We start from the raw sequence: 27982 nt of genomic DNA on the forward strand, positions 1-27982 counted from the left end.
TGTAATTGGGTTCTCCCGAAATTTTTCAAATTTCTCACAAATCTTCCACGAATTTCGTTTTTTTCCCACGACAAGCTTATAACATTACTTATAATATTTAATATATCATTCTAAATAACTTGATATTAATTGAAAAAGAACTTGCATGATTTTTAATAGGTATATGTATTAACCATTGTATATATATTAACTATATTTATTCTCACCACTTACTTCTGTATTTCTGTTTCATTGTTTTATACTTATAAAACGTACAATATATATATATATATATACAATAAAATAAATAAATACAAGAAAATTAAGAGAAACAATAAGTTTCATTTATTGCGCATAAGCTGCAAGTAAACAGAACTCACTAGATAAGTTCAAAAAGAGGATAAGAACAAGGAAAATTATAGACATATGAAAAAAAAGGGGAGGAAAGGAAAAATAATTATGAAAAAAAATATAACAAACAACTGGGAGAAAAAAAGGATGAAATATTTTTAAAAATCCGGAAAATAAAAGATAATATCTTTTCATCAGCCCGCACGATTATATCCGCAAAAAAGAGTGCTTTCTTATCCGAACGTACTCTTTTTTGCTGATATTAATATATAAGAGTGGTTTCTTATCAGAAAGCATTATTTTTTGCGGATATAATCGTGTGGGCTGATGAAAAGATTATATCTTTTATTTTCCGGATTTTTAAAAATATTCCATCCTTTTTTTTTTCTTCCCCCAGTTGTTTGTTATATTTTTTTCCATATATTTCTCCCCCCCCCTCCCTTTTTTCATATGTCTATAATTTTCCTTTGTTTNATTATTTTTTAAAAATTGTATTTTTAATGCTTATCTATACATATACATGCATACATATATATATATTATTATATATATATATATTTGTGAATGTGAGACAATTTTAATTCTCGTAAGAGCGCGACAACGTATACAAGTTTAGGAACCCTTAAACCCCAACTGTAAGCTCTAATAAAATAATGCATTGCTTTTCGAATGAAATTAGTAAGTTAAATGTTTTTAATCATAAAAAGTTTTGAGCGAAATGTATCAAACAGCAGTTTTTATATTTAGCATGAACGGTTCATTCGTGGCATTTTTTTTTACAAGAAAAGTAAGTTAATAATATATAAATTTCAAACTCATGTTAGTAAGTCACTTAGCATCGTTTGCCATAAACATAAAAGAATAATCGTACACGCTTATGATGGTTAATTTTTATGATTTTTAATGCATTCGCAGTAAATAAAAAAAGAAACTTCTATTTTTGAATTTACCTTGTATAAATGCACTTAATTACTGGATTTTTAATTCCATTATCATCTTCAGTCTCCTTTTCATCCTTAATTTTCTTTTCATCCTTAATTTTCTTATCATCCCTAATCTTTTTATTGATTTTGTGGTATGGTTCTAGAAAAAAGCAAGCATAATAACGTAAAACGATAAAAAAAAATTTTGGTGGTGTTGTCAAATGTTTTAATTGCAAGGCAAGTACAGTCCCTGCCCAAATTATTAGACGCACTATAAGACTCTATGTAAAATCTTAATAATCAGGTGATACTACACAGGCTTATTGTTTTTACGCCGCCGAAACCGGTTTGCACTTTGTTAAATAGGAATTTAACATTTATTGTAATAACACTTTCGAATAATTATATCGCACCTCTGCACAAGAACTCACAAATCTTTTCTCACACATTTTAAAGACATTCTAGTTTCTGCTTGTAAACAGAACAACATCGAATGATAAGCTCTCCTCAGACACTGCATTCGATGTTGTTCTGTTTACGAACAGAAACTAGAATGTCTTTAAAATGTGTGAGAAAAGATTTGTGAGTTCTTGTGCAGAGGTGCGATATAATTATTCGAAAGTGTTATTACAATAAATGTTAAATTCCTATTTAACACACTTGCTTACGTTCGTGTATCAATTTCTTAACATTGTAAAGCAATACTTTAGAAATAAATACAAATAGGAGGCATATAAAAAAATCACCTGAATAAAAACCCATGTTTCAATGGAAAAGTATTTCATATATACCACGTGAAAAACGTGTAATTATTAAAAAACTACAATGCGTCTAATAATGTGAAGTAATTATTACAATATAATAATATAATACCTGATATAACAAATATTCTATATTTATATAATATGTCATCTTATTTATCCAATCGTCGAATTTATATTATGTATCGCCTAATTTAATATATTGATACACGAACGTAAACAAGTGCAAACCGGTTTCATTCGCGTAAAAATAATAAAGCTGTATAGAGTATCACCTGATAATTCAGATTTTATATAGAATCTTATAGTGCGTCAAATAATTTGACCAGGACAGTAAGCGATACTTGCTCTTGAGAGATATTTCAAAAAAGGGAATTATTAGTAGTTTGCCTTTTGAAAGTGAATTTTAAAAATATTTGTCGTATAATAGACTTTAAAAGTAAGTTGAAATTAATGACTAAAAATTTTAGGAGAGGGTGGGATTATTAAAATACGCACTTCTATCAAAATAGATAAAAGTTTAATAGATTCAGTATTTTAAGAAAATGAATAAAAGCACCAGCTATAAACTTGAGGAATTGATCAGATTTCCACGCATTAAGACTCAATTTTCGTAATACTTAAAAATGCTAATTAATTAGTTCAAACGATATTTTAAGTTATGAAATTAGGCACAAAAACGTACTTTCTCTGAATAAACATGCCTTTTTTTTGATGGATTTAATTTTCAGACTTCTGATGAGGGGGGGAGGATAACCACAATCTAGAAAATATAGTTCTAATAGTTTGGTCAGGACGCGGTTGAAAGTTTAGACTCCTTATGTTAGTTTTACTTTTTTTTGTTATTTTTACCTTCAGCAAATCGAAAAATATTTTGTTCACTGTTATAAAATGTGTTTTTCCAAAGATAATCTCATGCGAAAAATAATTTTAAATATTTATTTCTTATTATTTTATTTAATACCAGTCGAAAAAAAGTTTGAATTATAAAACATACAAATTTTTACACCGTATTAAAGAATGTATTTTTCTGTTTCAAAATGGAAAGTTCAAACAAAATCNATGTCTTTGATGATAATATATTATGTCTTTGTGCTAGAACATTGTGTTCATTGGCGAGCGAGCGCAGCGAGTCATGGTTCACGGCGTGAACCACATAGGATAGCGTAGCAATTCTCGGGGGTTGGCGAGCGTTAGCGAGCAGGGGGCGGAGCCTCCTAGTTTTATATAGAATCTTATAGTGCGTCAAATGATTTGACCAGGACAGTAAACGATACTTGCTCTTGAGGGATATTTCAAAAGAGGAAATTATTAGTAGTTTGACTTTTGAAAGTGAATTTTAAATTTTTTTGTCATATTTTTATAGACATTAAAAGTAAATTGAAATTAATGATTAAAAATTTAGGGGGTGGCAGTATTAAAATACGCAATTCTATCAAAATAAATAAAAGTTAATTATTTTTTGTCGTATACTAGACTTTAAAAGTAAATGGAAATTAATGACTAAAAGTTTAGAGGGGTCGGAGTATTAAAATACGCACTTCTATCAAAATAAATAAAAGTTTAATAGATTCAAGTGTTTTTTTTAAAAAAAATGAATAAAAGCACCAGCAATAATCTTGAGGAGTTAATCCGATTTACACGCGTTAAGACTCAATCTTCGTAATACTTAAATGTGCCAACTAATTAGTTTAAACGATATTTTAAGTTACGAAATCAGGCACAAAAACGTACTTTCTCTTAATAAACATACCTTTTCTTTCGATGGATTTAATTTTCAGACTTCTGGGGGAGGGGGGGATAATCGCAATCTAGAAAATATGGTTATAATAGTTTCGTCAGGACGCGGTTGAAAGTTTGGACACCTTACGCTAATTTTACCTTTTTTTTGTTATTTTTACCTTCAGCAAATCAAAAAATATTTTGTTCACTGTTATAAAATGTGTTTTTCCAAAGATAATCTCATGCAAAAAATAATTTTAAATATTTATTTCTTATTATTTTATTTAATACCATTCGAAAAAAAGTTTGAATTATAAAACATACAAATTTTTACACCACATTAAATAATGTATTTTTCGGTTTCAAAGTGGAAGGTTCGAACAAAATCGATCATAAAGTTTCTAAGTTACCAAATTTTCAAAAATGTGTAATTTTAAAATTTGATTTATTACTTTTTATCATTGCTTGATTAGATAAATTTTATTTTTAAATTTAATAATGATAAAAAAAGTAATTGTAAAAAAATACGTATATATCTTTTCATTCTCTTTCAATAACTCAATTTTAAGGAGCAAAATCAATCTTCCATTTTGATGATATCATTTGAATAGTTTCCTAGAAATGAAGTTTTGATTCATCATAAAGTTTTTGTTCCTCAAACTAAACTTTCCCTCAAAGTTTTTAATTTTCTCATTTATTACATATAATGTAAATTGATTAATCCAATAAATTGGAATATTTATCCAAAATTGTGTCTGAAAATCATAAATGAAATTCGGATCTTTCTGAAAAGTTCGAACCATTACGATACTGGTATTATTTAAATAGATGCTATTAGCACTTAAATCATTAAGTAATTAAAAATGGAGCATATTCTTTTACCTCTTATCTGTTGATTGATTGATAGTGTCTGATTAGTTCAATGACATAGGCCATAAATTAGAAGAAAAAAATTTAACATACTTATTATAAAAGCTGTCTCAGTTTTGTCAAAACCATCATAGTGATGCAAAATAAATTCGTCTTGGGAGTTCATTAAAATTCTTTTTGATGTTCCGAACAAAACCGTGTAGTGGTGGCCACAGATCAACAGAAATATGGGGTACATAGGATTTTTGTAGAAGCTCCCAATCTATAAATTTAAATGAATACAGTAGTAGTAGTACTGGTAGATTCGATAGTACTGGTAGATTCGAATTCCGCACCCGACTCGCACCTATCACAGTGCAGGCTTGAAATATCCTTTGTTGTAGACGGATCATGGGTTAAATTCTCCTTGCAGTCAGGCTAACCGTGGGAGGTTTTCGTGGTTTTCCTCTCCATGTAACTAAAATGCGGATCAGTTCCATCAAAAAATCTTCCACGAGGGCAAATTTCTCCCAATACTCAATTCAGGAGTTCTCTTGTCTTCTGGATTGGGTTCAAAATTACAAGGCTACGGAATTGAAAGTTGGTAGTCGTAAACCTAAAATTGGGTCGCCTGTTCAACGGCGGTTATAAAAATAAATATAGCTATTGTGTAGCTCTAGAGAGACGTAAATAAGCAATTATTGCTTATTGTATAAGTAACTTTAATTTTTTTTTAAATCTATGATAGGTTATGCACCTGCTGTATGATGTAAGAAATGCATGAATAGTGTTTGAAAAAAATTGCTTTGTTTTGTTTTTTGATGCCTTACTGAAATGAAATAATTTTATGCAAAGACGTCTGAATATTTTATTAAATATATATTTTTATTTGTTAAGAAATTGTATCTAAAAAGGCGTAATCAAATAAATTTTAAGTCAACTATTAACTTTGTGAGGAGGTATGAAACACAACATTTACATGACAGATTATTATTTTATCATTATTATACAGATGTTAAATATTGTGAGACATAACTATATTACTAATATTTGTAAAATATAATTAACTTGCAAATTGTTTAATTCCTAATATGTCATACCACGTGTTGCCTAATATAAGAGACTGCTTCATTTTAAGCACCCATAGTTATTTTTTACTTTATAACCAGGAGTTGAACAGACTATCCAATTCTGAGCTTACGACTACTAATGTTCAACTCCTTAGCCATGTAATTTTGAACTCAATCCAGAAGACAAAGGAACTCCTGGATCAAGCATTGAGAGAAATAAGCTTTCGTGTAGGACCTTTTGATGGAGCTAACCCACATTTGCGTTACATGGGGATGAAAACCACGAAAACCTCCATTGGTTAGTCTGAGGTCAAGGGAACTCTAATCCATGATCCGTCTACCACTGTGGATATTTTACGTCAGCAATGTGGTCAGAGCGAGTCTGGTGCAGAATTAGTATCGACAAGCCACCGTTGGGATTCGAACTCGGGTTACCTTGTTTGATGTCGAACGCTCTATTCCCTGATTCACCTCCTGTGAAATTGTTTTGAATTAAAAATGTAAATTTTTTTTATCTTTTTGGATCAATAAGAAGTATACCTCTCAGAATAATAGCATTCAGTCATTAAAGAACTTAAATGCCACGCTTAGTACTGTAAGTTCTCTATAGGAGGTTTTAACCATCCATAATATTCCAACAAAATGTGAATAAAGTTTCCCATGTAAGAAACAGTTGATCTAACTTGACATACGGGAACAGAATATGATGCGCTTTGTCGTTATGGATCTTTGTATAAAGGAAATTTACAGCTACAACAAACAGATGAAAACTAATACAGAGATAAAGAAGATGTCATTAAAGAGAAAAGTCATTGTTGACTCGTTTAGTGACTCAAATGAACATTTAACACTGTAACATTTTGAATCTTTGTCTTCGTAGTCATTATTTTTAAAGATTCAAAATCTGGCTCTGAAGACGAAAATTCAGAATGTTGATTTTGATAGGTGGTGACAATCTTAAGCACCATAATTATTTAAAACTAGTATGCAAATGAAGTTCTGCGAAATATGAATACATAAACCAAATTAACACTAGCATAAATTATTTTTTCCTTCTTTTTTTGTGTTTAAGGCAAATGTTTTTAAAATAATAATTAAAATTTACATATTTAACTTGCCCATTTGGAATTATACAATATACATAGATTTTGTTGATTTTATGATGTTTTAGAGATGAAATGGCCCTTTTGAGTGCTGAAAGTTTGGATAATCCGCAATAATTTTTTGGCGCACCAAATGTACATTAGATAATATAATAATGAACACCATAATAATTATTGTGTTTTTACCATTATTTAAAAAAAATTCTCATATTAGGAACCCTTTCTCTATAGCAATTATATAATGGAGGAATATTACAACATCATTATTAGTCAAACATTTTTTAAAGATTAATTTTTTTACATGAGATTGTTCCTTATTATTGTCTACAGATAAGTATTAAACGAATTAACGAAACTTCTTCTAAATGACAACACTATGTATATGAATATTTCTTTGCATATACTCTGTACCTAAATATATGGCTCACCATAGGAACCAAGGAACTTTCCTGAACAACCTAAAAATGTGACTGATCATTACATGTGTGGCTTATCATCATATCTCAACCCTTCAATTGTAATATGTCTTATGATGTTACAAAATATATACAGTAGAGTAGCACCGATAATTAAAACGCCGAAGGAAACCGCCGAATTGCTTCCTATTTTAGAATATCTAAAAAAATTCGGGAAAAAGTTTTTTTTTTTTCTTCTTTTCTTTTTTTCTCTCTTGGTGACCTTGAAAATAACTTACCGTTCTTTTTGCCCAGTTTCAATGTTGGTGGCTGGTGGCAAGTAGTTTCTAATAAGATTTCGAATAGAATTTTAAAAAAATTAAACTTTAAAACACAGCATTTGTAATATGCTACAGTAGGCACTAAGAGGATTAGAATACGATTGGAATACGACTGGAAAAACTGTGCAGCAAAGTTACCTAAAATCATTTTTAATTCAAGCGTTTTTTTTATTTCATTTTCATAACTGTTTAATTATCCAGATTTTTGAATCTAGTTCGGATTTGACCCCGATTGGTACGGATAATTGACTGTCGACTGTATTTTAAAGTATGAAACAAAATAAAAAATTTTCAATATTACAAATTAAGTTTTTTTTTCTTAATTAAAGTTGTAGTGTGTTTCGGACTAACTACTTTGAAAAAGTAACTTATATTTTATAAAACGTACTGCACAGTGTTGATCGAGTGCCGATAGGAGTCCAATTTCTGATTTATGAGGGATTCCATGTAGAAGAGACGTTTCTGAACCACCAAAGTCACGCTCTTGGTTGCCATCGAACAGATGAGGTACAGCTTTTCCAACAAGCATTAAGTTTATTATTTCCTGTAAACAACTCAATACATCAACTCTTACAAACAATTTTTAAATAATGTAACAATCTACAAATACTTATGCATGTTATTCAAAATAACTAATATTTACTTCAACAAATTATATTTGCTAAATTGTTTTATAATTTTTCCGGACAAGAAAGAAGAGAAAACATTGTTTTATAACTTTCCCAGTCAATTGTGCCTTCAAAGTTAGTTTTACAAAATTTGAAATTCATAATTTTAAAACTTACTTGGAATAAATAACCCTGTTTCCTAAGTAAAATATGCATTTCTATCACTTTCCGTTTCTTTAAATGATCTTTCAAATAAAGAAAAGTTTAATGTATGTTACAAGTATTTAATTTATCGTTTCGAGCAAATTTGTTTCATATCTGTTTTGTGCTTAAAGAAGTGCATCCATAATTTGTGTATTAATTTAAATTTCAACCGAATTGTGACATTTGAATATAAAAGAAACAAAACTACTTTATTTTTAAAAATATTGCTGCAAGTTTAATATCTATATCTAATTTACTAGATCGCTATAAGCACTTGTTCAATACATCGCTTAATATATTATTGTAATTTTTCATTCAAAAATCAGTCGGGTGAGGAAGACTTTTCAAGGTAATTACTTTAATTCGCTAATTTTTATTTAATTTTTATGGTAAACACTATTTTGATCGAACGAATCACTATTGAGGAAGGTAGCATTAAAAAATTAAAATCTGCTTCCTGCACGAAGAAATAAATAGGCGTCAAATGGCAATTAATGTAAGCACCGGCATTAATGTAAGCAAAGTATTTCAACCGGCATTTAAACAGGTTTTGATTTTTATAGCCTCACCTTCCTCAACAGTAATTCATCGCATTTTAGCAGTGATTTTTGTTTCTTCCTAGTTCAAATACTGATTTGCGACTTTTGAGAGTATACTTTGTTGACTTCAGTTTGGACTAGAATACAAAAATTTATACGATAAGAACGATCATGATGAAATACTCTGCATATTTGAACCAAATAAACATTGTTTATTTTTTTTAATTTTTTTTTCTTCGTAAATTAAAGTTTATTTACCAAGACAATTTAAAAGTAAAATATTTTATCTTTACGTATGCTGATAAGGGTTACGTGATATAGTGATTCATATAATGGACTTACCTGAGAGGCGAAACCATCAATTCCAATTAGGTATTCTGTATTTTCGGATTCCCTTTTTGTTCTGTAAAATATTACAACAGTTAGGAGAAAAGGATTATAATTATAAATAATAACAAATTATATTAATAACTTGGTATTATTTATAATTATTTTATTTACACGATGAACATGGGTATATTATATTTTCCGTCTGCCACAAAAAATATTTTGCGTAAACATTGTGGTCAATTCTATGGAACTCTATAGTCTAGGTGTTTTGTTAGTATCCGAAAACAAAGGAGTTTCTATAAATTTGCTAATAAAATAAAGGAAAAATTTGCTTTCTCAAAAAAGTTTATGAGTGACAGTTTTCCACATATTTGTAAAACGGAGAGAAAAACCATAAAAACATTCCATGGTTAGCCTGATGTTTGGGAGACTCTAAATTAAGGTAGGTCTAACACTTCGAATAACGCTCAGCATTACGGTCTGTGCAAGGTGGTAGAAGTATATGAATAAATAGACTATCGCTGAAATTCCATCGCTCCATTTAGAAACGAGCACTCTTTTCCTTGGACCATACATCGTTAGTAATTGTAATATTTTAATCTAAATAAAAAACATTATTATTGGCAAATTTGTACATACATACACAAATAAGAGTAATAAAATATTAACCCCAAATGTTTTACAGTCAATTTACATGTCAAACAGTTTTTTAATTAGGGCCGGAATAACCTGATCGGTAGGCTGCTGGACCCCTGTGCGAGAGTTCGTGGGTTTGAACCCCGCTGACCGAAGACTCCTCATGTAGTAAATAGTGACTGATGCACCTTAAAATCTGTCGAGTCGCAAAGTCCTCCATGCTCTCATAACAAAGCAATACCTCTGGGGTTACTGGATTGGAGATCGATAGTTCTCTGATTCAGGTCTAAATTACGATCTGTGGATGAATGCATGAATGTATGAATGGGTCCGCCCTATAAACAGGTGTGACGTATGGGTGTGACAGAAATCGAATTCTTGGCCATAGATGGCGCCACTGGAAAACAAGAACAATCACACCCCTCTGCCTAAACAGGCATACGCAACAACAACAATATATACCTTGTAGAATTTTTTCGTATGTGTGACTTATTGATTAAAACCCGTCCTGCTGCTCTTTATGTGTAGCTTATTACATTTCATTCGGGAAATGGGCCATTGAGTGAAGCTTCAGTTCACTTCAATCAATTCAAATAATATTTGATACAATCTATTTTTATTATGCAACACAATAATGCTTTGTCACAAAATAGATGAAATTTCGTTTTTCCGTTGGCAACGAAAAACGGAAGCTAAGTGGAAGCTGTATGTGTGACAGAAATGAAAGAATAAAAGCCAACAATTCATTCATGCAAACAAACTGGTCTATATTTTTTATTTAAATTTTAATTATTAACTTACGCAAATAACATCATAATTCATAAGCTATATTTTAGTTTTAAGACATTTACATAGTTTCTCCTAACAAGGTTTTCTATTTTCTGAAGAAATATCTATGTTATGATTTGTTTTATTCTGAGCAATTTGACAACAAGTATGAGGCAATGCTAAGAAAACTTCCAAAGTTCTTGCAGAAATAATAAAACCCACTCAAAACAGGAAATAACGTACCTTTTTTCTAAGCTGCAATCGTCTGCCAACTCAAACATTTCATTAAAAGATAATTATGCAAGGGTATGTATTGATTTTGTTTTTCTCAATTGGATACCCACAAACGACGTCACGTGTGAGTCAGCCAACCAGGTTCAACACACATGCATGATGTGGCTCACAAGTTTCCAATTAAATCTGATCCGAAATTTGATTCAGATTGATAATAAACATTTTAGCTGTAACATTAATACCACATGCACAACCACGTGAAGACACAACAATGTGATTAGTTGGAAGTACCCTATTCAAGTTTTTTGTCACATGCGCACAAGATTGCTTCTAATTAACCTATTTAGTTAAAAATTGGTAATTTAATCTTGGTAAGTATACTTGGTAAGCATAGCATGTTGTTTAAATTGACTTGAATATTAGTAAATATTTTATATCTTTGCGGAACAAAATAACTTTTTTTAATAAAAAATTCAGTTAGTTTGGTTTTAAAAAGAGCTTATTTGACTGCTTATTTCAAGTTTTTTCAAATTATTAACATGATTTTTATGACTATTTTGCGCGTAAGTTGTCATACTTTTCTCCAACTTTTAACAAAAATGTAATTTAAATTCGAATAAAAATTAAATTATAAAAGTCCTTTGCATTGTTTTAGTAAAGTGTTTGCACTGCGTTTTCGTTCAAATCCTGCAAACAATCTAAACTCCCAAGTAAAATTTTAGAGAGAGGTGAAAAAAGTTGCAGAGTGAGTTAAAGAAGGGGACCACCCTGAATAACTTTTGATCTAATGATCGGATCTTCTAGATTTCTGAGAAATTATTCGACAGATTTCGCTCACAATTTGTATTTTGTCATGTTAATTTACATTCTTTAAAATGATGTAAAAAGTTATATACCTTAAAATTATAAATTTTTTAGACTTTTATTAAATAAATTAATAAATGATAAATATTTACTAAAATTTATTTTTTTAAATGAAATTATCTTTTTATGAAAGAATTTCATAACTGTATGCAAAAATTCAATTAGCTTAAGAAATTCTCCAAATATGGTGAAATACGTAAAAAGGTAAAATTATCATTGAAGTTACAAGTATCATTTAAAACATTCTCCTGGCCAAACTATGGGAACCATATTTCCCAGATTGCGGCTACCCCTTACATTTTGGGGGTCAAAAACCCAAATCCATTCAAAGTACGTTTTTATGTCATATTTCGTAACTTAAAATATCGTCTGTACTAATTATTTAGCATATTTGAAGTCACACTCTCTAACCATTGAGAATAAATCCTAAAACGTAAAGATCCGATCATTAGATCAAAAGTTAATCAGGGTAATCCGTTTTTTTTTTTTTGACGCACTGTGTACACATTGAGGTTGTCTAGAAGAAAATTAAACCCCATAGACTCCTTAATGATAATTAATATAATTAACAATGGAAGAAACGAAGATGAGTTTGCTCAACGAAGATCAGATAATAAATTGGTTGTTCATTGGTTCAACTTAATTTAAAAAAAAAAAATACTAATTGGGAAATTGCTCTCGTTTTTAAATACTCCGTTGTGATTTTTCATTTTCTGACTTTTTTTGCATGTTTTATCTTGCTTCTATACTTTTCATGAGATTATGACAGAATAATGAGAAGAAAAAAAAAAAAACAATTTTGTCTCAAAACACTGAAATTGAATTTGAACCATAGTTTCTCAGTAACATTTAAATGCATGTAAATCAAAATATAATGCATATTAATTAAATGAAATTCTTATAAATCAAAATTTTCACGGTATTGCCAGCATATTTTTAGAAATTCATACTATAATGTCTACAAAGCTAGACAAAAATACATAAATATCCAATAAGAGAACTCGTAGACCCCTAGTGTTTTACTAAAGTGTAAGAATAATTTAAAAAAAAACTTACTCCTCAATACCATGGGTTAAAATAAGAGAATAAAGGAAAAGGACGCAACTTCCACTGTTATCATCCATCAACTAAAGAAATAATTACATAATTATTACTACATTCTTTTTCTTAATTATTTATTTATTTTTAGCGTTGAAGATAGCCACGCCTCTTTAATATAGATCAAATAAGGTCAAAAGCTCTTCTGTAATGTTAGAAATAAAAGGTCAATGTAAGATATTGATGTAAAATTTACAGTCATGCTTGAATGTAACTTATATTATCTATAAAATCAAATAAAAAGTTTATTTTTTTAAGCTTTTCTGCTCTATATATTTCATAAATTAAAATAAAAAATAAATAAACTGCAAAAGAAAAAAAAATTAATTTTCATAGCTAATCAAAAATAACTTACACTCAGAGTACTTTCTTCAAATAATTATTTATTATTTAAATAGTTTTATAATGTAATTAAAATAAAGCCGTATACATTTTAAAAACACAGTTGTGATTATGTAAGTAAGTAGGAGCTTAATATGTAAAGTTTCTAAGAGATATTTTTAAGAAATGTAGATTTCTCCGGAAAAGATCATATTTTAAGTCAATTTTAAATATAAAACATTGACCTAATTTACCAAGTCCTTAAATTACGAAGATATCAGTAGATAATAAATGACAGTTGATGAGTTTTTTTTCCACAGACTATCACATAAATGAAAAAAGATTCCAAATTCATTCGGCAACTAAAAGTCGCAAACTATTTGCAACATGTAAAGAGTGGAGACAGCGAGCGTTAAGACGCCAACAGTTTAAAGAAGTGTTAGGGATTTCTAGATTTTACTTATTGGAAGATTGTGAAGAAAGAATAAAGGCAAGACGCTATTTTTATTTCCTCACATTAAAGGATGAGCAGCCGAACGGTCTGTGCAGGGGGCAGGGAACTGTCCTTTCATCAGAATGGTCCTGAGTTCGAATCCCGGGCAGGGCATTGATGTTTCTTTCTCTCTGTGTGTGTTCTATGTCCTTTCTCCTTTGTGTGTGATTGTGACCCGTCCTATAAATGGGATGTAGTGGTGTGAATGGCGTGGCAGAAGTCGAAATCCTGGCCATAGATGGCGCCACTGAAAAACAGGAGCAATCGCGCTCCCACTGTCTAAACAGGCATACGATAAAAAAAGGAAGAGCAATACATAAACTTTTGAACTAATTTCTCAAATACCACAACATGTCACATAGAACCTTTATTCACTCGGCTTTTCATTTATCAACTTTATTTTTACAATTTAAAAATTCAAACTTAGCTGTAGTTAGTGTTTAGTTACGCTATTTTCTCACTTTCTCCTCCCTCTGTTATTATGGTAACCACAAATTTCGTTTTCTCCCTTTGTCAATAAGCTACTACAGTTGCGAGTTATAGATACTCCTTAACTGCCGTGTGAATAAAAAGAGTATAGTTCTTGCTTGTCACATCATTACCAAGGAGACGAAGGTAAAAAATGTGACATTGAGATGCCAATTTTAATTACAAGGAGTATATTATTATTGTTCCCACCTTTTGAAAAATATCACAACTATAAAACGATTATTTACCTCATTTGCGTTCAATAAATAGTGATGGAGAAGACAGGACCTACAATTGAAATGCTTCAGATACACCTAAAAACAAAATGTTTATTCGAAAATTTCTTTATACCTTATTTAAAAATAGAAGAATTTATAATGATTTTTGACTTCGACTATGAATTGTTTTGCATTATATACTTGCTTATGATGTACCGTACGTGTCATCTTCTCATGTTGTTTAAGTTACTAAATCTTAATGTATAAATTAAAATTTAAGTTAAATTAGCTATAAATATTTAAAAATAGTTCTTACGTATTCAAGAATTCCATCTTTTGATACAATTTTTTCGTCTAATACTATCTTGTCTTTTCTTCTAAAAATTAAATTATATCAGTTACATTCTTATTTCTTATAACTTTAATATTTTTTATATTTTGTAACAGTTGTTGAACAGCCGATCCAATTATTTGAGTTTACGACTACTAATGTTCAACTCCGTAGCCCTGTAATCCTGTAATTTGGAACCCAATCCAGGAGACAAGGGAACTCCTGGATCAAGTATTAGGAGAAATTTTGCCTTCGTGGAGGACTTTTTGATGGAACTAACCCGCATTTGTGTTGCTTGAAGAGGAAAGCCACGAAAATATTTCACGGTTAGCCTAACGGCAAGGAGATTTTAACCCATGATCCGCCTACCACTGAGGATATTTTACGACAGCACTGTGGTCGGTGCAAGCCGGATGCGGAATTCGTATCGATCAGCCATCGCTGGGATTCAAACCTGGTTAACCTCATTGGAAGGCGAACAACGCTCTATCGCCTGAGCAACACGACTCTAATAACTTTAATATTTTATTTTAAACCCGTCATTGAGCAGCCGATCCAATTTTTGGTTTTACGATTACTAATGTTCAACACCGTAGCCTTGCAAGTTTGAACCCAATCCAGAAGACAAGGAAACTCCTGGATCAGTACCCCCAGAAGTATTGATTTGTTATGGGAACATGGGGGACCTTACGACTCGATAGATTTAACGTGCATCAGTCACCATTTAATACACGGGGAGTTTTCAGCCTGCGGGGATCGAACCCACGAACTCTTGGACATGGGCCCAGCGCCCTACCGACCAGGCTATCCCGAATTTAATAATAACTTTAATGGTAAGGAACATACAGATTTATTCAAACGAATTGAAATATTTTTGCATGCAATTATAAAACTAACTTAGCCGCAGAAAATTTCAAGCATAACATAAATTATTTGTTATTTAATTTAATAATAATAAAACAATAATTTGAATTGGTATATATTTAAACAGAAAAACATCATTTAATTCATTAAATCAAGATACTTGGCATGTTTGGGGTACATAAAGAGAAAGGACAAAAATAAAGGTCCGAAAAAAAGTTTTAAGTTGGAAACCACAAGGTTTTGAGGAGGACCTATTATTGGTTAGATGGCGTAACTAAACATTTAATCACAATAAAAAGTTCAGACTGGAAATTCAAGGCTAAGAGGAAGAATGTTTGGAATAATATTGCTCAGCAAGGCTAGGCTTCCTGCATGTTGCAGGGTTGTAAGAGAAAGAAAGAAGAATAAGGTATGCCTACATATTTTTACATCTTCTTAAACATTATAGTTTTAAATAACAAAATACAAAGTTAGGATTAAATGGGTTGAATAGTTTTCAATAAAAGAAAAAAAAAGATATTTTTAACTATACTAATATTATTTGATTGATTTCTATCACATTGTAATTTTTTTTCAATTAAAAATACATAGTTTAAAATGAAATAAAATCTTAAACAATTCAAAAAAATGGCAATATAATTAATTAAATAGTAAAAAAGTATAAGCAGTTATAAAAGCTTGGCTTTTGTATGAATTTATTTTTTTTTTGATTTATAATTGTAAGTGAAAATATTTTGATTTCTTTAAAACATATTTTAAACTAGATGTATTACAAAATACTCGTAGGAAATTTTTATTTATTTATTTTTCTTTTTTGTATTGTTTGGTGTTAGAAACACCAAATATGAGGACAACTACTTTACATCAAAAGAAGTGTAATGGAACATTCCTGGTGTTTCACTGCATCAAAAATTGGTGTGATTACACTGACTAAATTCCGTGGTTTAATCAGGGTGTACTATAAGTCAGGGTAACTGACTCGATGTCAAAAGAGAGATCTGCATTTTTATTATTTTTTTTATTTTCATAATTTATTAGATAAAAATGGAAAATGTGTAGTACATTGTATTAATTCAGTAAAAACTATTCAAAGTGATTTTATAATCGCGATTATTACTACTATTCATTATAGTTAACATGGAGTTCTGAAAATATTGAAAATAATGAAAATATTTCAGATTTTACTTCAGTCCAAGTATAAAGTATATACTTGGTATAGTTTAAGTATAGTTCAATTCAAACAAAAAAGTTTTTTGACGTATTTTCTTATTATCCCTGCTTTTAAAACTAATAATGTAAAATTACTACAAAAATTGCCTTTTTTTTTAAAAAAAATTAAATAGCGTTAAAAAAGTTTCAGTTTAAAATATTTTAGCAAAAAGGTTTTGCAGAAAAGTAAAAGTATAAATTTTTTCAAAAGTTAAAAAAAAATTATGAAGAGAGATTAAAAAATAGAAATAAAACCTTCAATAAATGCAGAGAAAAAAAGTCTTAGACAAAAAGAGAATTGAGTTGTTTTTGGTGTCAAAAAACTTATTTTATGCTTAAAATATGAAAATACATTATAATTATGGAGTTTATTTAATTGTTTTCTGAAGAATTATTCTACCGATTTCACAGGTAACAATTTTAAGGTCAAGAAATTTTTACACAGACTTAATTAAGGTAACTTTGAGTGACAAATTCCAAAATTTCTTTCTACTATCGTTTAATGTAACAATTAAAAATAATAAATAGTTATGAAATTAGTTTTTTACATGGAATTATCGCTAAATAAACAAGTTTTACAATTGTATGAAAAAAATTTTCGATTCGCTTACAAAATTTTCCGAATTATGACTAAACACGCAAAAAGTGAAGTTAGCATAATAAGCCAAAATTTTTGATTGCTCTCCTTCCCTAAATATTGGATCCATATTTTTTAGTTCGTGGTTACTTTTCATATTTAATGGGTCAAAAATCCAAATTTGTCGAAAAAAGTGCATGCTTATTCGAAGAAACGACGTTTTTGTGTCTGATTTCGTTTTTTAAAATATCATCAATAATCAACCATTAAGATTGAGTTAAAGTACGTGATAATCCTTTCATTAAATTAAAAGTTATTAAAGTATTCGGGCCTCTTTTTCGCACTATACAACAAGCTTGCCTCGTGATCCCTCCCCCTTTTATTTCTTCTTTTCAGTGTGCGGGCTGCCTATCCTATAAAGCTATCGTTTTCTAACCTCGCCAAAACCCTGTAAAACCGTTTCTCCTTACTAACTTAAGTCATGAGGGCAAACTACGATTTACTCTTTCACGAGGTTATAATCCCTCTTTTCTTACAATTTAAACTGACTAGAATTAACTATTTGTTTTTTTTTCTTCCCCTCAGTACTTTTCGGTTAGCCGGAATCAAGGAAATTTTACTCTTTTTTTAAAATTATTTTTTAACTTATTATTTTTATTTTACTTATTTTTTTTATTTAATTTCATTTTTATTTGTTTAAAAATAATATTTNTTTTTTTTTTTTTTTTTTTTTTTTTTTTTTTTTTTTTTTTTTGCGGAGGTCTTAATTCTTTGGCGATTATTCGCTTGCAACTGGCTAACTAAAAAATACCTATTTTTCAATAAATTGCTATTTTTTTTTAATTGATATATGAATAGATCTTAAGGCTATTCCTATAATTCTGAGAAATTTAAGATTAAATATGCAGCTTTTTTGAAATTTTATCACTCAGAAATTATTTGACCTACCGCGTTTAAATGTTGTAGTTTGTCATTTAAAATTACTTCGTTTAAAATGGGAATAAGACTTTGTATACTCAACCAATTCAAAAACTTTTTCAATTATCTATATGAATAAAGCAGAAATCTTACACAGATGTGTTTGCATGTATCTTATACAAATACGCAGTTCTGAAGATATCCGCACTATATTTGGTGCACAGTTTCCGCAAAATATAAAACGGACCACCCTTAATGACTTTTGATCTAATGATCAGATCTTCATGTTCTAGGACTCCCTCCTGAGGATTCAAAGGGGTAACCTCAAATAGGATAATTAGTTAATTTTAAGTTTTGAAATCAGAAACAAAAATGCACTTTCTCTAAATAAACATATTTTTGTTTCAACAGATTAATTTTTCAACGTATATATGTTCGATGTACATATGTACTCGCTTTGATAACCGATCAACACACTACATCCCATATAAAAGAATTTTCTATAGGATTTTTAAAGCTTTTATTATAATATGAGTCATTTACTTTATTTATGTTTGGCTTTCTATGTAGATTAGCATGCGAAAGATGAACAATAATAATTCTAAGTGACACTGGTTAATTAGGATTCCGAAAGATTTAATGAACTCACACGTTTATTTTGCTATATAAACGTGTTTCTAAATTTAAATAATTTAATATTCATAGCAAAAATAATAAAATTGAAATAATTTACAAAAAGCCGATTCATTGGAAACATTATGATTGAAGTTAATTTTTTCAATCAGGGTTGAGAAATACATAGAATATATATTTATAAATGTAAATAAGAAAAATGAATTTTAGTAAACTAAACTTCGGAATAGTTTTTCACTTAACCTTAACTAAAATTAGCTACTTACTTAGGGCTTTGCTAAAGTGTCCGTCAAAAACTTATTACAGCTTATATATTAGACTATTAGGTAGTTATTATCCCAGATCTTAATACCGAAATTAACCGTCACCAGTGTCAATAGTTCTTTTGCGGCTTTTTACAACTTCCTGAAACTAAATTACCATGAGATAATATTTTTTCGTTATTCAAGTGAGTGTTCAAAATTGTTTAACTATTTTTTATGCTTTCAAATAATTAACTGAAAATTCTCAGTTCATTTAATTTCGTTTTAGATCAATTCCTTATACTTAATTCCGATATTGCGTTTATAAGTGAAAATAAGAAAGCAATGAAACTGAAGACGTGACAACTAAAAATAAAATTTAATTTCTATAATATTTTAAAGATAACTGAAAAATAAGATTCGAAAAGAAATGAATTATATGAAACTGCATTCTCATTGGATTTAATATTTGTGGTATAAATTTTTTTCCATCTATTTATTATTTCCCATTCATATGCAGGCTTATGTGCAGATTAAGAATTGCAATTTATAAGCCCTAAAGCACATCTAGAGTGGATTAGAACTGGTTTCAAACACGCTATAGAGCGTCTTTCCGAACGACATGTACATTATTTCCCCTCTTTGTAAAAGAATGTATTCATGAATTTTTAATTGTTAAAAATTAGTCAACTTACAAAGCTACGAGGGCATTTCCTTTTCTTCCAGCATTCCACAAAATTTTGGTCAGAGCATAAGACAGAGCTATTCTCTTTTCAGATAATGTGGGCCTTAATCTTTAAAAAAATTAAATTAAGGGTTATTGAAATATGTATAATTGTAAAACTTTTACACTTAGATTAAATATTACAAACGATATCTATATGCATAAATAAGAACGCATATCAATTTAAATTTGTAGAGGAGTGAGGTTGAGATGCTCGCTTGCTGCCGGCTGGACTCAAACTATATACCTTCGATGCTCTAATAACTATGAAAAATGTACAGTGCGCAAAAAAGGAAAGGAAAAAAGAAACGGATTATCCTGAATAATTTTTGATCTAATGATCGGTTGTTCACGTTTTAGAACGTAATCTTATTAGTTCGAGAGGATGACATCACTTATGCTGCTTAATTTGTGCAAACCAAATTTTAAATAACCCTCAAAGTATAAAAGGTAGTCGCAATCTGGGAAATATAGTCCCAATAGTTTGGTCAGGAGAGCGATCGAAAGTTTGGACCCCTTAATCTTAATTTCATTTTTTGCTTATTTCGCCATACCATTTTAAGCAAATTGAAACATTTTTTGAGCGCAAATATAAAATTAGTTTTTCCAATGATAATCTAGGAAAAAATAACTTTTAGTAATTATTTATAATTTTATTTAATAACAGTCGAAAAAATTTTGAATTGTGAGGTAAGCAACTTTTTACATCATTTTAAAGTATGTAAATATGCATGGCAAAATTCAAAATTTCAGTGAAATCGATCGAATAATTTCTGGGAAGTCGTGCATATAAAATTCAATTTCTCAGGAAATATTCAACAATTTTGCTCAAATTTCGGATTTTGCCGCGTCAAATTAAATACTTCAAAATTATGTAAAAAATGATCTAGATAATAATTATATAGATAATAATAAGAATGAGTCCTTGTACGTGAAGATCCGATCATTAGATCAAAAGTTATTCAAGGTGGTCCTTTTTTGCACTCAGTGCAACTTTTTTCAACTCTCTATAACATTTCTAAAATTTATCGCAAGAGTCTAAAATTATTACAGGAGAAAAAAGTTCGATCAAAAAAGTAAGATATTTAAAATTCGATTTCTCAGGAACTATTCGACCGATTTTGCTAAAATTTTGCATTTTGCCTTCTAAAATTATATTTTTTAAAATGATGCAAAAATTTGCATACCTTGTAATTCAACATTTTTTCTACCACTATTAAATAAAATAATAAAAAAAAAATATTTACTAAAATTTATTTTTTGCATGGAATTATCTTTGGATAAGTGAATTTAATAATTGCGTGCAAATTTAGCGAAATACGCAAAAAGTAAAAGTCCAATTTTTGGGACGCTTTCCTGACCAAACTATTCAGACCATATTCCCCAGATCGCTGCTACCCCCTATATTTTAGGTGTCAAAAACCTGAATCCCTTAAAAAAAGATATGTTTATTCTGAGTAAGTACGTTTTTGTGACAGATTTTTTAACTTAAAATATCGTTTGCACTTATTAATTAGCGTATTTGAGGTCAACTTTTGCGCCATCAAGATTGAGCCCTAGGACGTGAAGATCTGATCATTAGATAAAAAGTTGTTCATTTATTATTGTTATTATTTTTTCTTTTTTTGCGTACTGTACACCCTCGACGAGGGGGAACTTAGAAAGCTTTATATAACTACCATAGTATATTTATTAAAAATTAACAAACCGTTAACGCCATTTTTATCCGAAGGTAGTAGATCAAAGTGTTAGTGACAATAATTACAAAGCAAAGCTTGAACAGGTTCAATATTCTAAGTAGTTTGATTTATTTAGAATAGAATTTAAGCATTAAACATTTAGTATTAACACCCGCATGTTATTTGCACATTTAATAGATTTGTAATATACCTCAGTTCATAAATTGAACTAAATAAATATCAGAAACATTAATAAATAAATTGAATGAGTTGCTATACTTCGAGTGCTGTTCCTTAGTTTAGCTGTTTACTTGCTTAAACATGGATTATTTTTATGAGATCATTTTATATTTGACGCCAAAGCATCCTAAATATAAAGAAAGTCTGAAATATAACAGTATTTAAATGACTGATTTGAAGGACCTAAAATAAGTACGACTCTTAAAAAATTAATAAGATTAAAAATAAAATGTAAATATTAACTTGGTAGTTTCCTTTTTACCCTACAAATACCACCTATTTCTGATATACATCCCGCTTTACAGAGTTGTGATTTGATAGATTTTGATAGTGTGCTTTTCAGATCTTAAATATTAATTTGTGATCGTCAATATGTGTACTTTTTGTCTTCATTTTTTACAAGAATTTTAAATATATATATATTATGGGAAATGATTACGGATCACCTTGCATGTACTTACGCTCCTGAGACCAGTGAACTCTTATGGTCACCAAATAAAAATTCTTTTAAAACATAAGCTTGAACAGCAGCTAGAACTCCACAAGGACCACCCTAAAATATGGACAAATAAGAACTGTTTATTAAAGTAGAATAGTTTTTCATTCCAACAATTATTAATCAAGGAATGAAATTAAAGTAATATCTGGAAAAAAATTCAACGGCTAGTTTAAAAGCTAAAGAATGCCTTCTGAAATATTTTATTTTATTTTATTTTATTTTATTTTATTTTATTTTATAACCCTCGTTAAACAGCCGACCCAATTTTTGGGTTTGTGACTACTAATGTTCAAGTCCGTAGGTTTGTAATTTTGAACCCAATCCAGAAGACAAGAGAACTCCTGGATCAAGCACTGGGAGAAATTTGCCTTCGTGGAGGACTTTTTGATGGAACTAACCCGCATTTGCATTACATGGAGAGAACCTCCCACGGTTAACCTGACGGCAAGGGACTCTAACCCATGATCCGTCTACCACTTAGGATATTTCACATCAGCACTGTGGTCGGTGCAAGCCGGATGCGGAATTCGTATCGACCAGCCATCGCCGGAATCGAATCCCGGTTCACCTCATTGGAAGGAGAACTCTCTATCCCCTAGCTACAGCTATAAAGTGGTGTCTAGGTATAACAAAGTAGTTGCGCTCTAAGATATTTGATATAACAAGATGAGACTGCTTGTAACGCCATTTGCGTAGAAAGCGGTGAGGTGTTATTTTACCGAAAATGCTACGAGATAGGGTAGAAAGTGTGTTACGCAGTTGTATTGCCTCATCTATTCGGTACGAATGCTAACTTTGAGAAATGCTTACTATACCGGGGGAAAATTTTGATCATAAATTCTGTCTCACTCCCATAACTAATTTCAAATTTAAATTATAGAAAGAGTCAGTTCAGGCAAGGCTAGAATAAGCCAGGAAGTTAAGCCATAAAATTTCAAAATATCAAAACGTATATTTCTCCATCGCGCTATCGTCTCTTAATTTGTTTTCAATTTGATATTTTAAAAATTTCTTTTAAGTATTTGAGACTTAATGGATTTATTTAGGTTTGCCTGAAAACACCTTTTATTCACTTTAAATTCTAAATCAGTTGTAGAGACGAAGGAGAATTTACGATTAAAATTTTTTTAAATGGTATAACGTCTTCTTAAAATTCCCATTTATTTCGTAATTTTCAACAGTGAAATGACGAAACCATCTTAGGAAAAAAAAGAACTAGTTCTTACAATGTATTTTCGATATTCAAACGTATTTTAAACTTTGTAAAAATAATCTTGCATAACTAGTTGTTTTTCAAAGATTGTTCTGTTACGTCATGGAGTAATAAATGAAGAAATAATCATGAAGAAATAACTGCGCATTTTAAACATTCTTTTTTAGCATTCAGGTTCAGAAAGGTGATGAACAGGTGATGCTTTATATCAGTAGTCCCCAAACTACGTAAGAGAACATTCCAGAACACAACTCAGATAGCGATTGATATTTTTAAAGGTGAATTAATACTAGGAATTTATATTTTTACGCAGAATTTTCTTGATAACTGAATTATTTTTATAGTGAACGCATAATGGGCGGTAAATGTGAAACAATTGGTGAGCGCTGTGGTTCCTGCATAGTATTGAGATCCATTGTTCTTCAACTTTATATTTTACTTTTACTCCCTATCAGGTACAGTATTCGGAATAAAGAAAGATTTTGTATATAGATTAGAGAGATTATGCATAGCGTTTATCTTAAATTAGACTTATTTTCTTCCCCTTTGCCAAGTGTGATTTGTTAAGAAATTTTCGAGCATGTACTGCGAAGATCAAATAACGTTATCATTAGAGTAATGGGTAACCGTAACGCTTTGCGTTACAGTTAAAATTTTTCACTAAGTGTTTCTGTAAGCAATCTTCGCTTGTAGTCCACAGCTATTTTAATACATCTAGAAAAATCCTTTATAATTACATAGCTAAGATTGCTCAAAAATTCAGACCGTTTATACAGAGTTTAGTAACCACCCTGTAAATTATTTATAGCAATTCATTGGAGTATTTATGTAATTTCATTTTTCAAAGAAATGTAAGTAGATGGATCAAATATAAATTAGATTTTTTTAATAATAGCAGACGATTTTCATTCTCATAGTTCTTGGCAACAATAAAACTTTATCTAAAGTCTAAAAAATTGTTTGGTAATGTTTAGTTCTTAGTCAGTTCCTTTTTTTAGTAACTTCATTATCATAAGTTAGCACAACGTTCCTAACGAAGTTTCACAACACATAGTGATTAAATTTTTACCAAAAGAAAATGTCAAACCTGTTGAAATTTTGAGCAGATTACAAGCACAGTTCGGTAATGATACCCTGTATAGGGCTCAAGTTTACAAATGGCACTCGTTATTAAGCAAGGCATGAAGGAATCGAAAACTTGCTTCATACTCTACGACCAAGAACGAGTCTGACAAAGAAAATTGACCAAACTCGTGACCTTATTTACAATGACTGACGAAGGAAAGTTCGAGTAATTAGTGCTATAACAGAGATGAGTTATGGAAGTATGCAAATTTGGTACATCGTAAAATCTCGGCAAAATGGGTGCCTAGAATTTTGAACACAAATCAATAGGATGCAAGAAAATTTATTTGTCAAAAGTCGCATAAAGCCACAGTAACACAACAAAAGTTACAGACATTACACTGGAAAACAGTTGAACATCCTCTATATAGCCTGGACTTGGAACCTTCAGACCACTATTTGTTTGGAACTCTTAAAGAACCCTTGGGAGGGGAAGGAGATTTTCATCCAATGCAGAGGTAGAAGATTGAACGCAACCTGTTCACTACACGGCCTACTTCTTTCTGTGCCGCCGGGATTGTAAAAAACCCTCCAAAACGTTGGAAAAATTGAAAATGAAGTTCACGAAAAGTATGTAGAAAACTGCATTTTTATATTTCTTGAAAGTAAAATTTTAATATTTAGTTATTAAAAAAGTCTCATTTATATTTGATCCATCCTCGTAAATCAACTAAAAATGAATTGTTTACCCTTTTCTGAATAATTCCATATGGAAATGGTTTCGTTCTTCTAAAACGGAAACTTTGCTCAGACCATTCCTTTCCAAAAGTTCGCTGTAAGTCCCCAAATAATAAAGTTCTTAATGACTGAAATAAAAATAAATATGAAAGGCAGTTCATTTCAAGAGCGAATATAAGGTTACTCTAATAAAATAGAGGAATTATGTTCAGTACACAAAATAAAAAATAGAACACCTTAATAACTTCTGATTTAGTGATTGAATTTTCATGTACTACGATACAATCTGAATAATTCGAGGAACTAACTTTAAATATGCTGAAATATTTTTGGAGATCATACTTCAAAATACGAATTCAGTCACAAAAGCGTTCTTCCTCTGGATAAATATTTTTTCAACAGACTTGGATTCTTAATTCTCAAAATATGTGGAGTAGCCGTAATTTGAAAATATGGTCCCAAACCTTTAGGCAGGACAGCAATCGAAAGTCTGTGACCATAACTTTGATTTCACTTTTTGCGTATTTTACCATACATTCGGAGCTGTTATCGAATAGTTTTGCGACACAATTTCGGGACTCATTTATTCAAAGAAAATTCTACGTAAAAAGAAGAAAAAAATTTCTTCCAATTATTTAGTAATTTTTATAATTTATTTTAGTGATCAAAAAGAATTTTGAGTTTTATGTACGTAATTTTTTGTTATTAGTGTTTTTACAAGTGCTTTTTATTATACAACGTCGGAATGGATGTCCGACCACATAATCGAGTGCAAAAGATCTGCGGTATAACATTCTCACTGAAGATAAGCTTGACCGAAGGCGCTTCTATGAAAGAAGGTCAACATTTAATAATTTTTAAAAGAGTATATGCAATGCTGATTTGATTCACGAAATTTAGGTAGATCAATGTTAAAAGATCAATGAAAATTTGAACAAAAGAATACGCATGTGCCAGCAAAATCTTAATGGCTATTCATCGATATTCCTTCTATGCATAACCCTATAAATGAATAATAAAAAAATTCAATGTGAAAACCCTAAATGTACTTTAAGTCTATAACGTCAATATTCCGTAATGCCTATAATTCAAACCTATAATGTACAGTAGAAATATATAATAAAAATATATAATAAAAATTANCTAAGTCCTCCATTGGTAAAAATTTTTTTATTTGCAATTTAAAATAGTGAAAATTAAATAAAACTAAAATGGGTAGACTCGCCCCTGGATGGGTAGACTCGCCTCGGTTTACGGTACGCATGTGCCAGCAAAATCTCAATGGCTATTCATCGATATTCTTTCTATGCATAACCCTATAAATGTATAATAAAAAATTCAATGTGAAAACCTTAAATGTACTATAAGTCTATAACGTCAATATTCCTTAATGCCTATAATTCAAACCTATAATGTACAGTAGAAATATATAATAAAAATATATAATAAAAATATATAATAAAAGTATATAATAAAAATATATAATAAAAATATATAATAAAAATATATAATAAAAATATATAAGAAAAATATATAATAAAAATTATGTATTATAAAAAGTAACGTATAATAAAAAATTTACACTTTTTAACACTAGATTGCCCAAGAAAGTCATTTTGATTGCCTCTTAACTGCTTTTTCATTTGCAAAAAATGTGCAAACAATAATGCTTAAATTATCTTTTTTTCCAAGTGAAATAAATTTTTTTAGCTGTTAATATTCACAAATAACTTGTTATATAACTGTAAATACTATAAAAAATATTAAAAATTAATTGCACATTAGTTATTTTTTCACAATGCTTTTGGGCAATATAGGTATATACGAAGTTTCAGTCTTTCTAGTGTAAATTAAAATTCTGCTTTCTGTATCAAAATTATTTCTTGTGTGTCAGATTGGTGATTTTTGTGTTTAGTATAGTAAAATGACTCAAAATAACAAAAAGAATAAAAAAAAATGAGATACAGTTGAGCAAAATGTCTTACGCAAGCTTCATCTACAGTAATTGGCCTTTCCGGTCTCATAGCGGCATCCAAACCATCACAATGCATATTCCTGTCATAGCCATTTGATTCGATCCACGTCATGTGATCAAGGAGATTCATCTCATAAAACTTTAGTATACCTACAAAACTGAAATTAATTGTTTTCAAACACAGGTATAATTTTCTAAAATCTAATTCTTTTTCAAAATATCCTTCAAAGTTGGAAATTGCTGAATTAACAAAAGATTTAATTGCTCTGAATGTATTGCAGAGGCCGCAATCGGTCAAATTGGTCTTCTTTCTATTTAAAATAAAGTCGCTTAGAACAGAGTCGTTTTCGAACATTAGCACAACCATATTCTTTAATTTCGCTGAAAGAATAAATAAGTAAAATGCCATATTGGCCAAATTGATGAAACTTCATTCTCTATAGAGTAGAGACTACTTCTTCTTCTTCATAAGCGCAACAGCCTTTCACAGGCCAAGGCTGACTCGCAGATTTTCCTCCCTCTGGCCCTGTCCGGTGCGACGGTCCGCCATCTGTTGACTCCTAATAGCTTGAGGTCCTTTTCAACGTCGTCTATCCATCTTGAAGGTGGTCGTCCCCTACGTCTCGTCCCGTAGAGACTACTACCATAGACTTATTATAGAGAGTCTTAGAGAGATAGATCAGCTATTAGGTCAAGTGAGAGTTTTTGTTTCGTCACGTGATTAAATTTAAGATTATCTGATTTGTGCTTGTCAAGATTGTTAACTAGAGTTTCTAAACCAAATTTTTGACTTTTTTTAA

General features: G+C 29.9%; 1 protein-coding gene across 1 annotated transcript in view; it reads right to left on the reverse strand.

Annotated features, from left to right (window-relative positions):
• LOC107439850 (probable ubiquitin carboxyl-terminal hydrolase MINDY-4) overlaps positions 1 to 27982 on the reverse strand; it is a 29995-nt gene that overhangs the window by 926 nt on the left and 1087 nt on the right. Inside the window, exons 2-12 of the mRNA XM_016052583.4 lie at positions 27193 to 27340; positions 25219 to 25335; positions 22154 to 22245; positions 19745 to 19843; positions 14592 to 14652; positions 14306 to 14371; positions 12734 to 12804; positions 9188 to 9248; positions 7883 to 8038; positions 4700 to 4868; positions 1281 to 1413 (exon numbers count right to left, since the gene is read on the reverse strand). Of these exons, the coding sequence (XP_015908069.4) occupies positions 1281 to 1413; positions 4700 to 4868; positions 7883 to 8038; positions 9188 to 9248; positions 12734 to 12804; positions 14306 to 14371; positions 14592 to 14652; positions 19745 to 19843; positions 22154 to 22245; positions 25219 to 25335; positions 27193 to 27312 (1145 nt within the window). The 5' untranslated portion in view covers positions 27313 to 27340. The remainder of the gene's footprint in view (positions 1 to 1280; positions 1414 to 4699; positions 4869 to 7882; positions 8039 to 9187; positions 9249 to 12733; positions 12805 to 14305; positions 14372 to 14591; positions 14653 to 19744; positions 19844 to 22153; positions 22246 to 25218; positions 25336 to 27192; positions 27341 to 27982) is intronic.

This window comes from Parasteatoda tepidariorum, chromosome 2, assembly GCF_043381705.1.
Source record: "Parasteatoda tepidariorum isolate YZ-2023 chromosome 2, CAS_Ptep_4.0, whole genome shotgun sequence".
In the NCBI taxonomy this organism is placed as follows: Eukaryota; Metazoa; Arthropoda; class Arachnida; order Araneae; family Theridiidae; genus Parasteatoda; species Parasteatoda tepidariorum.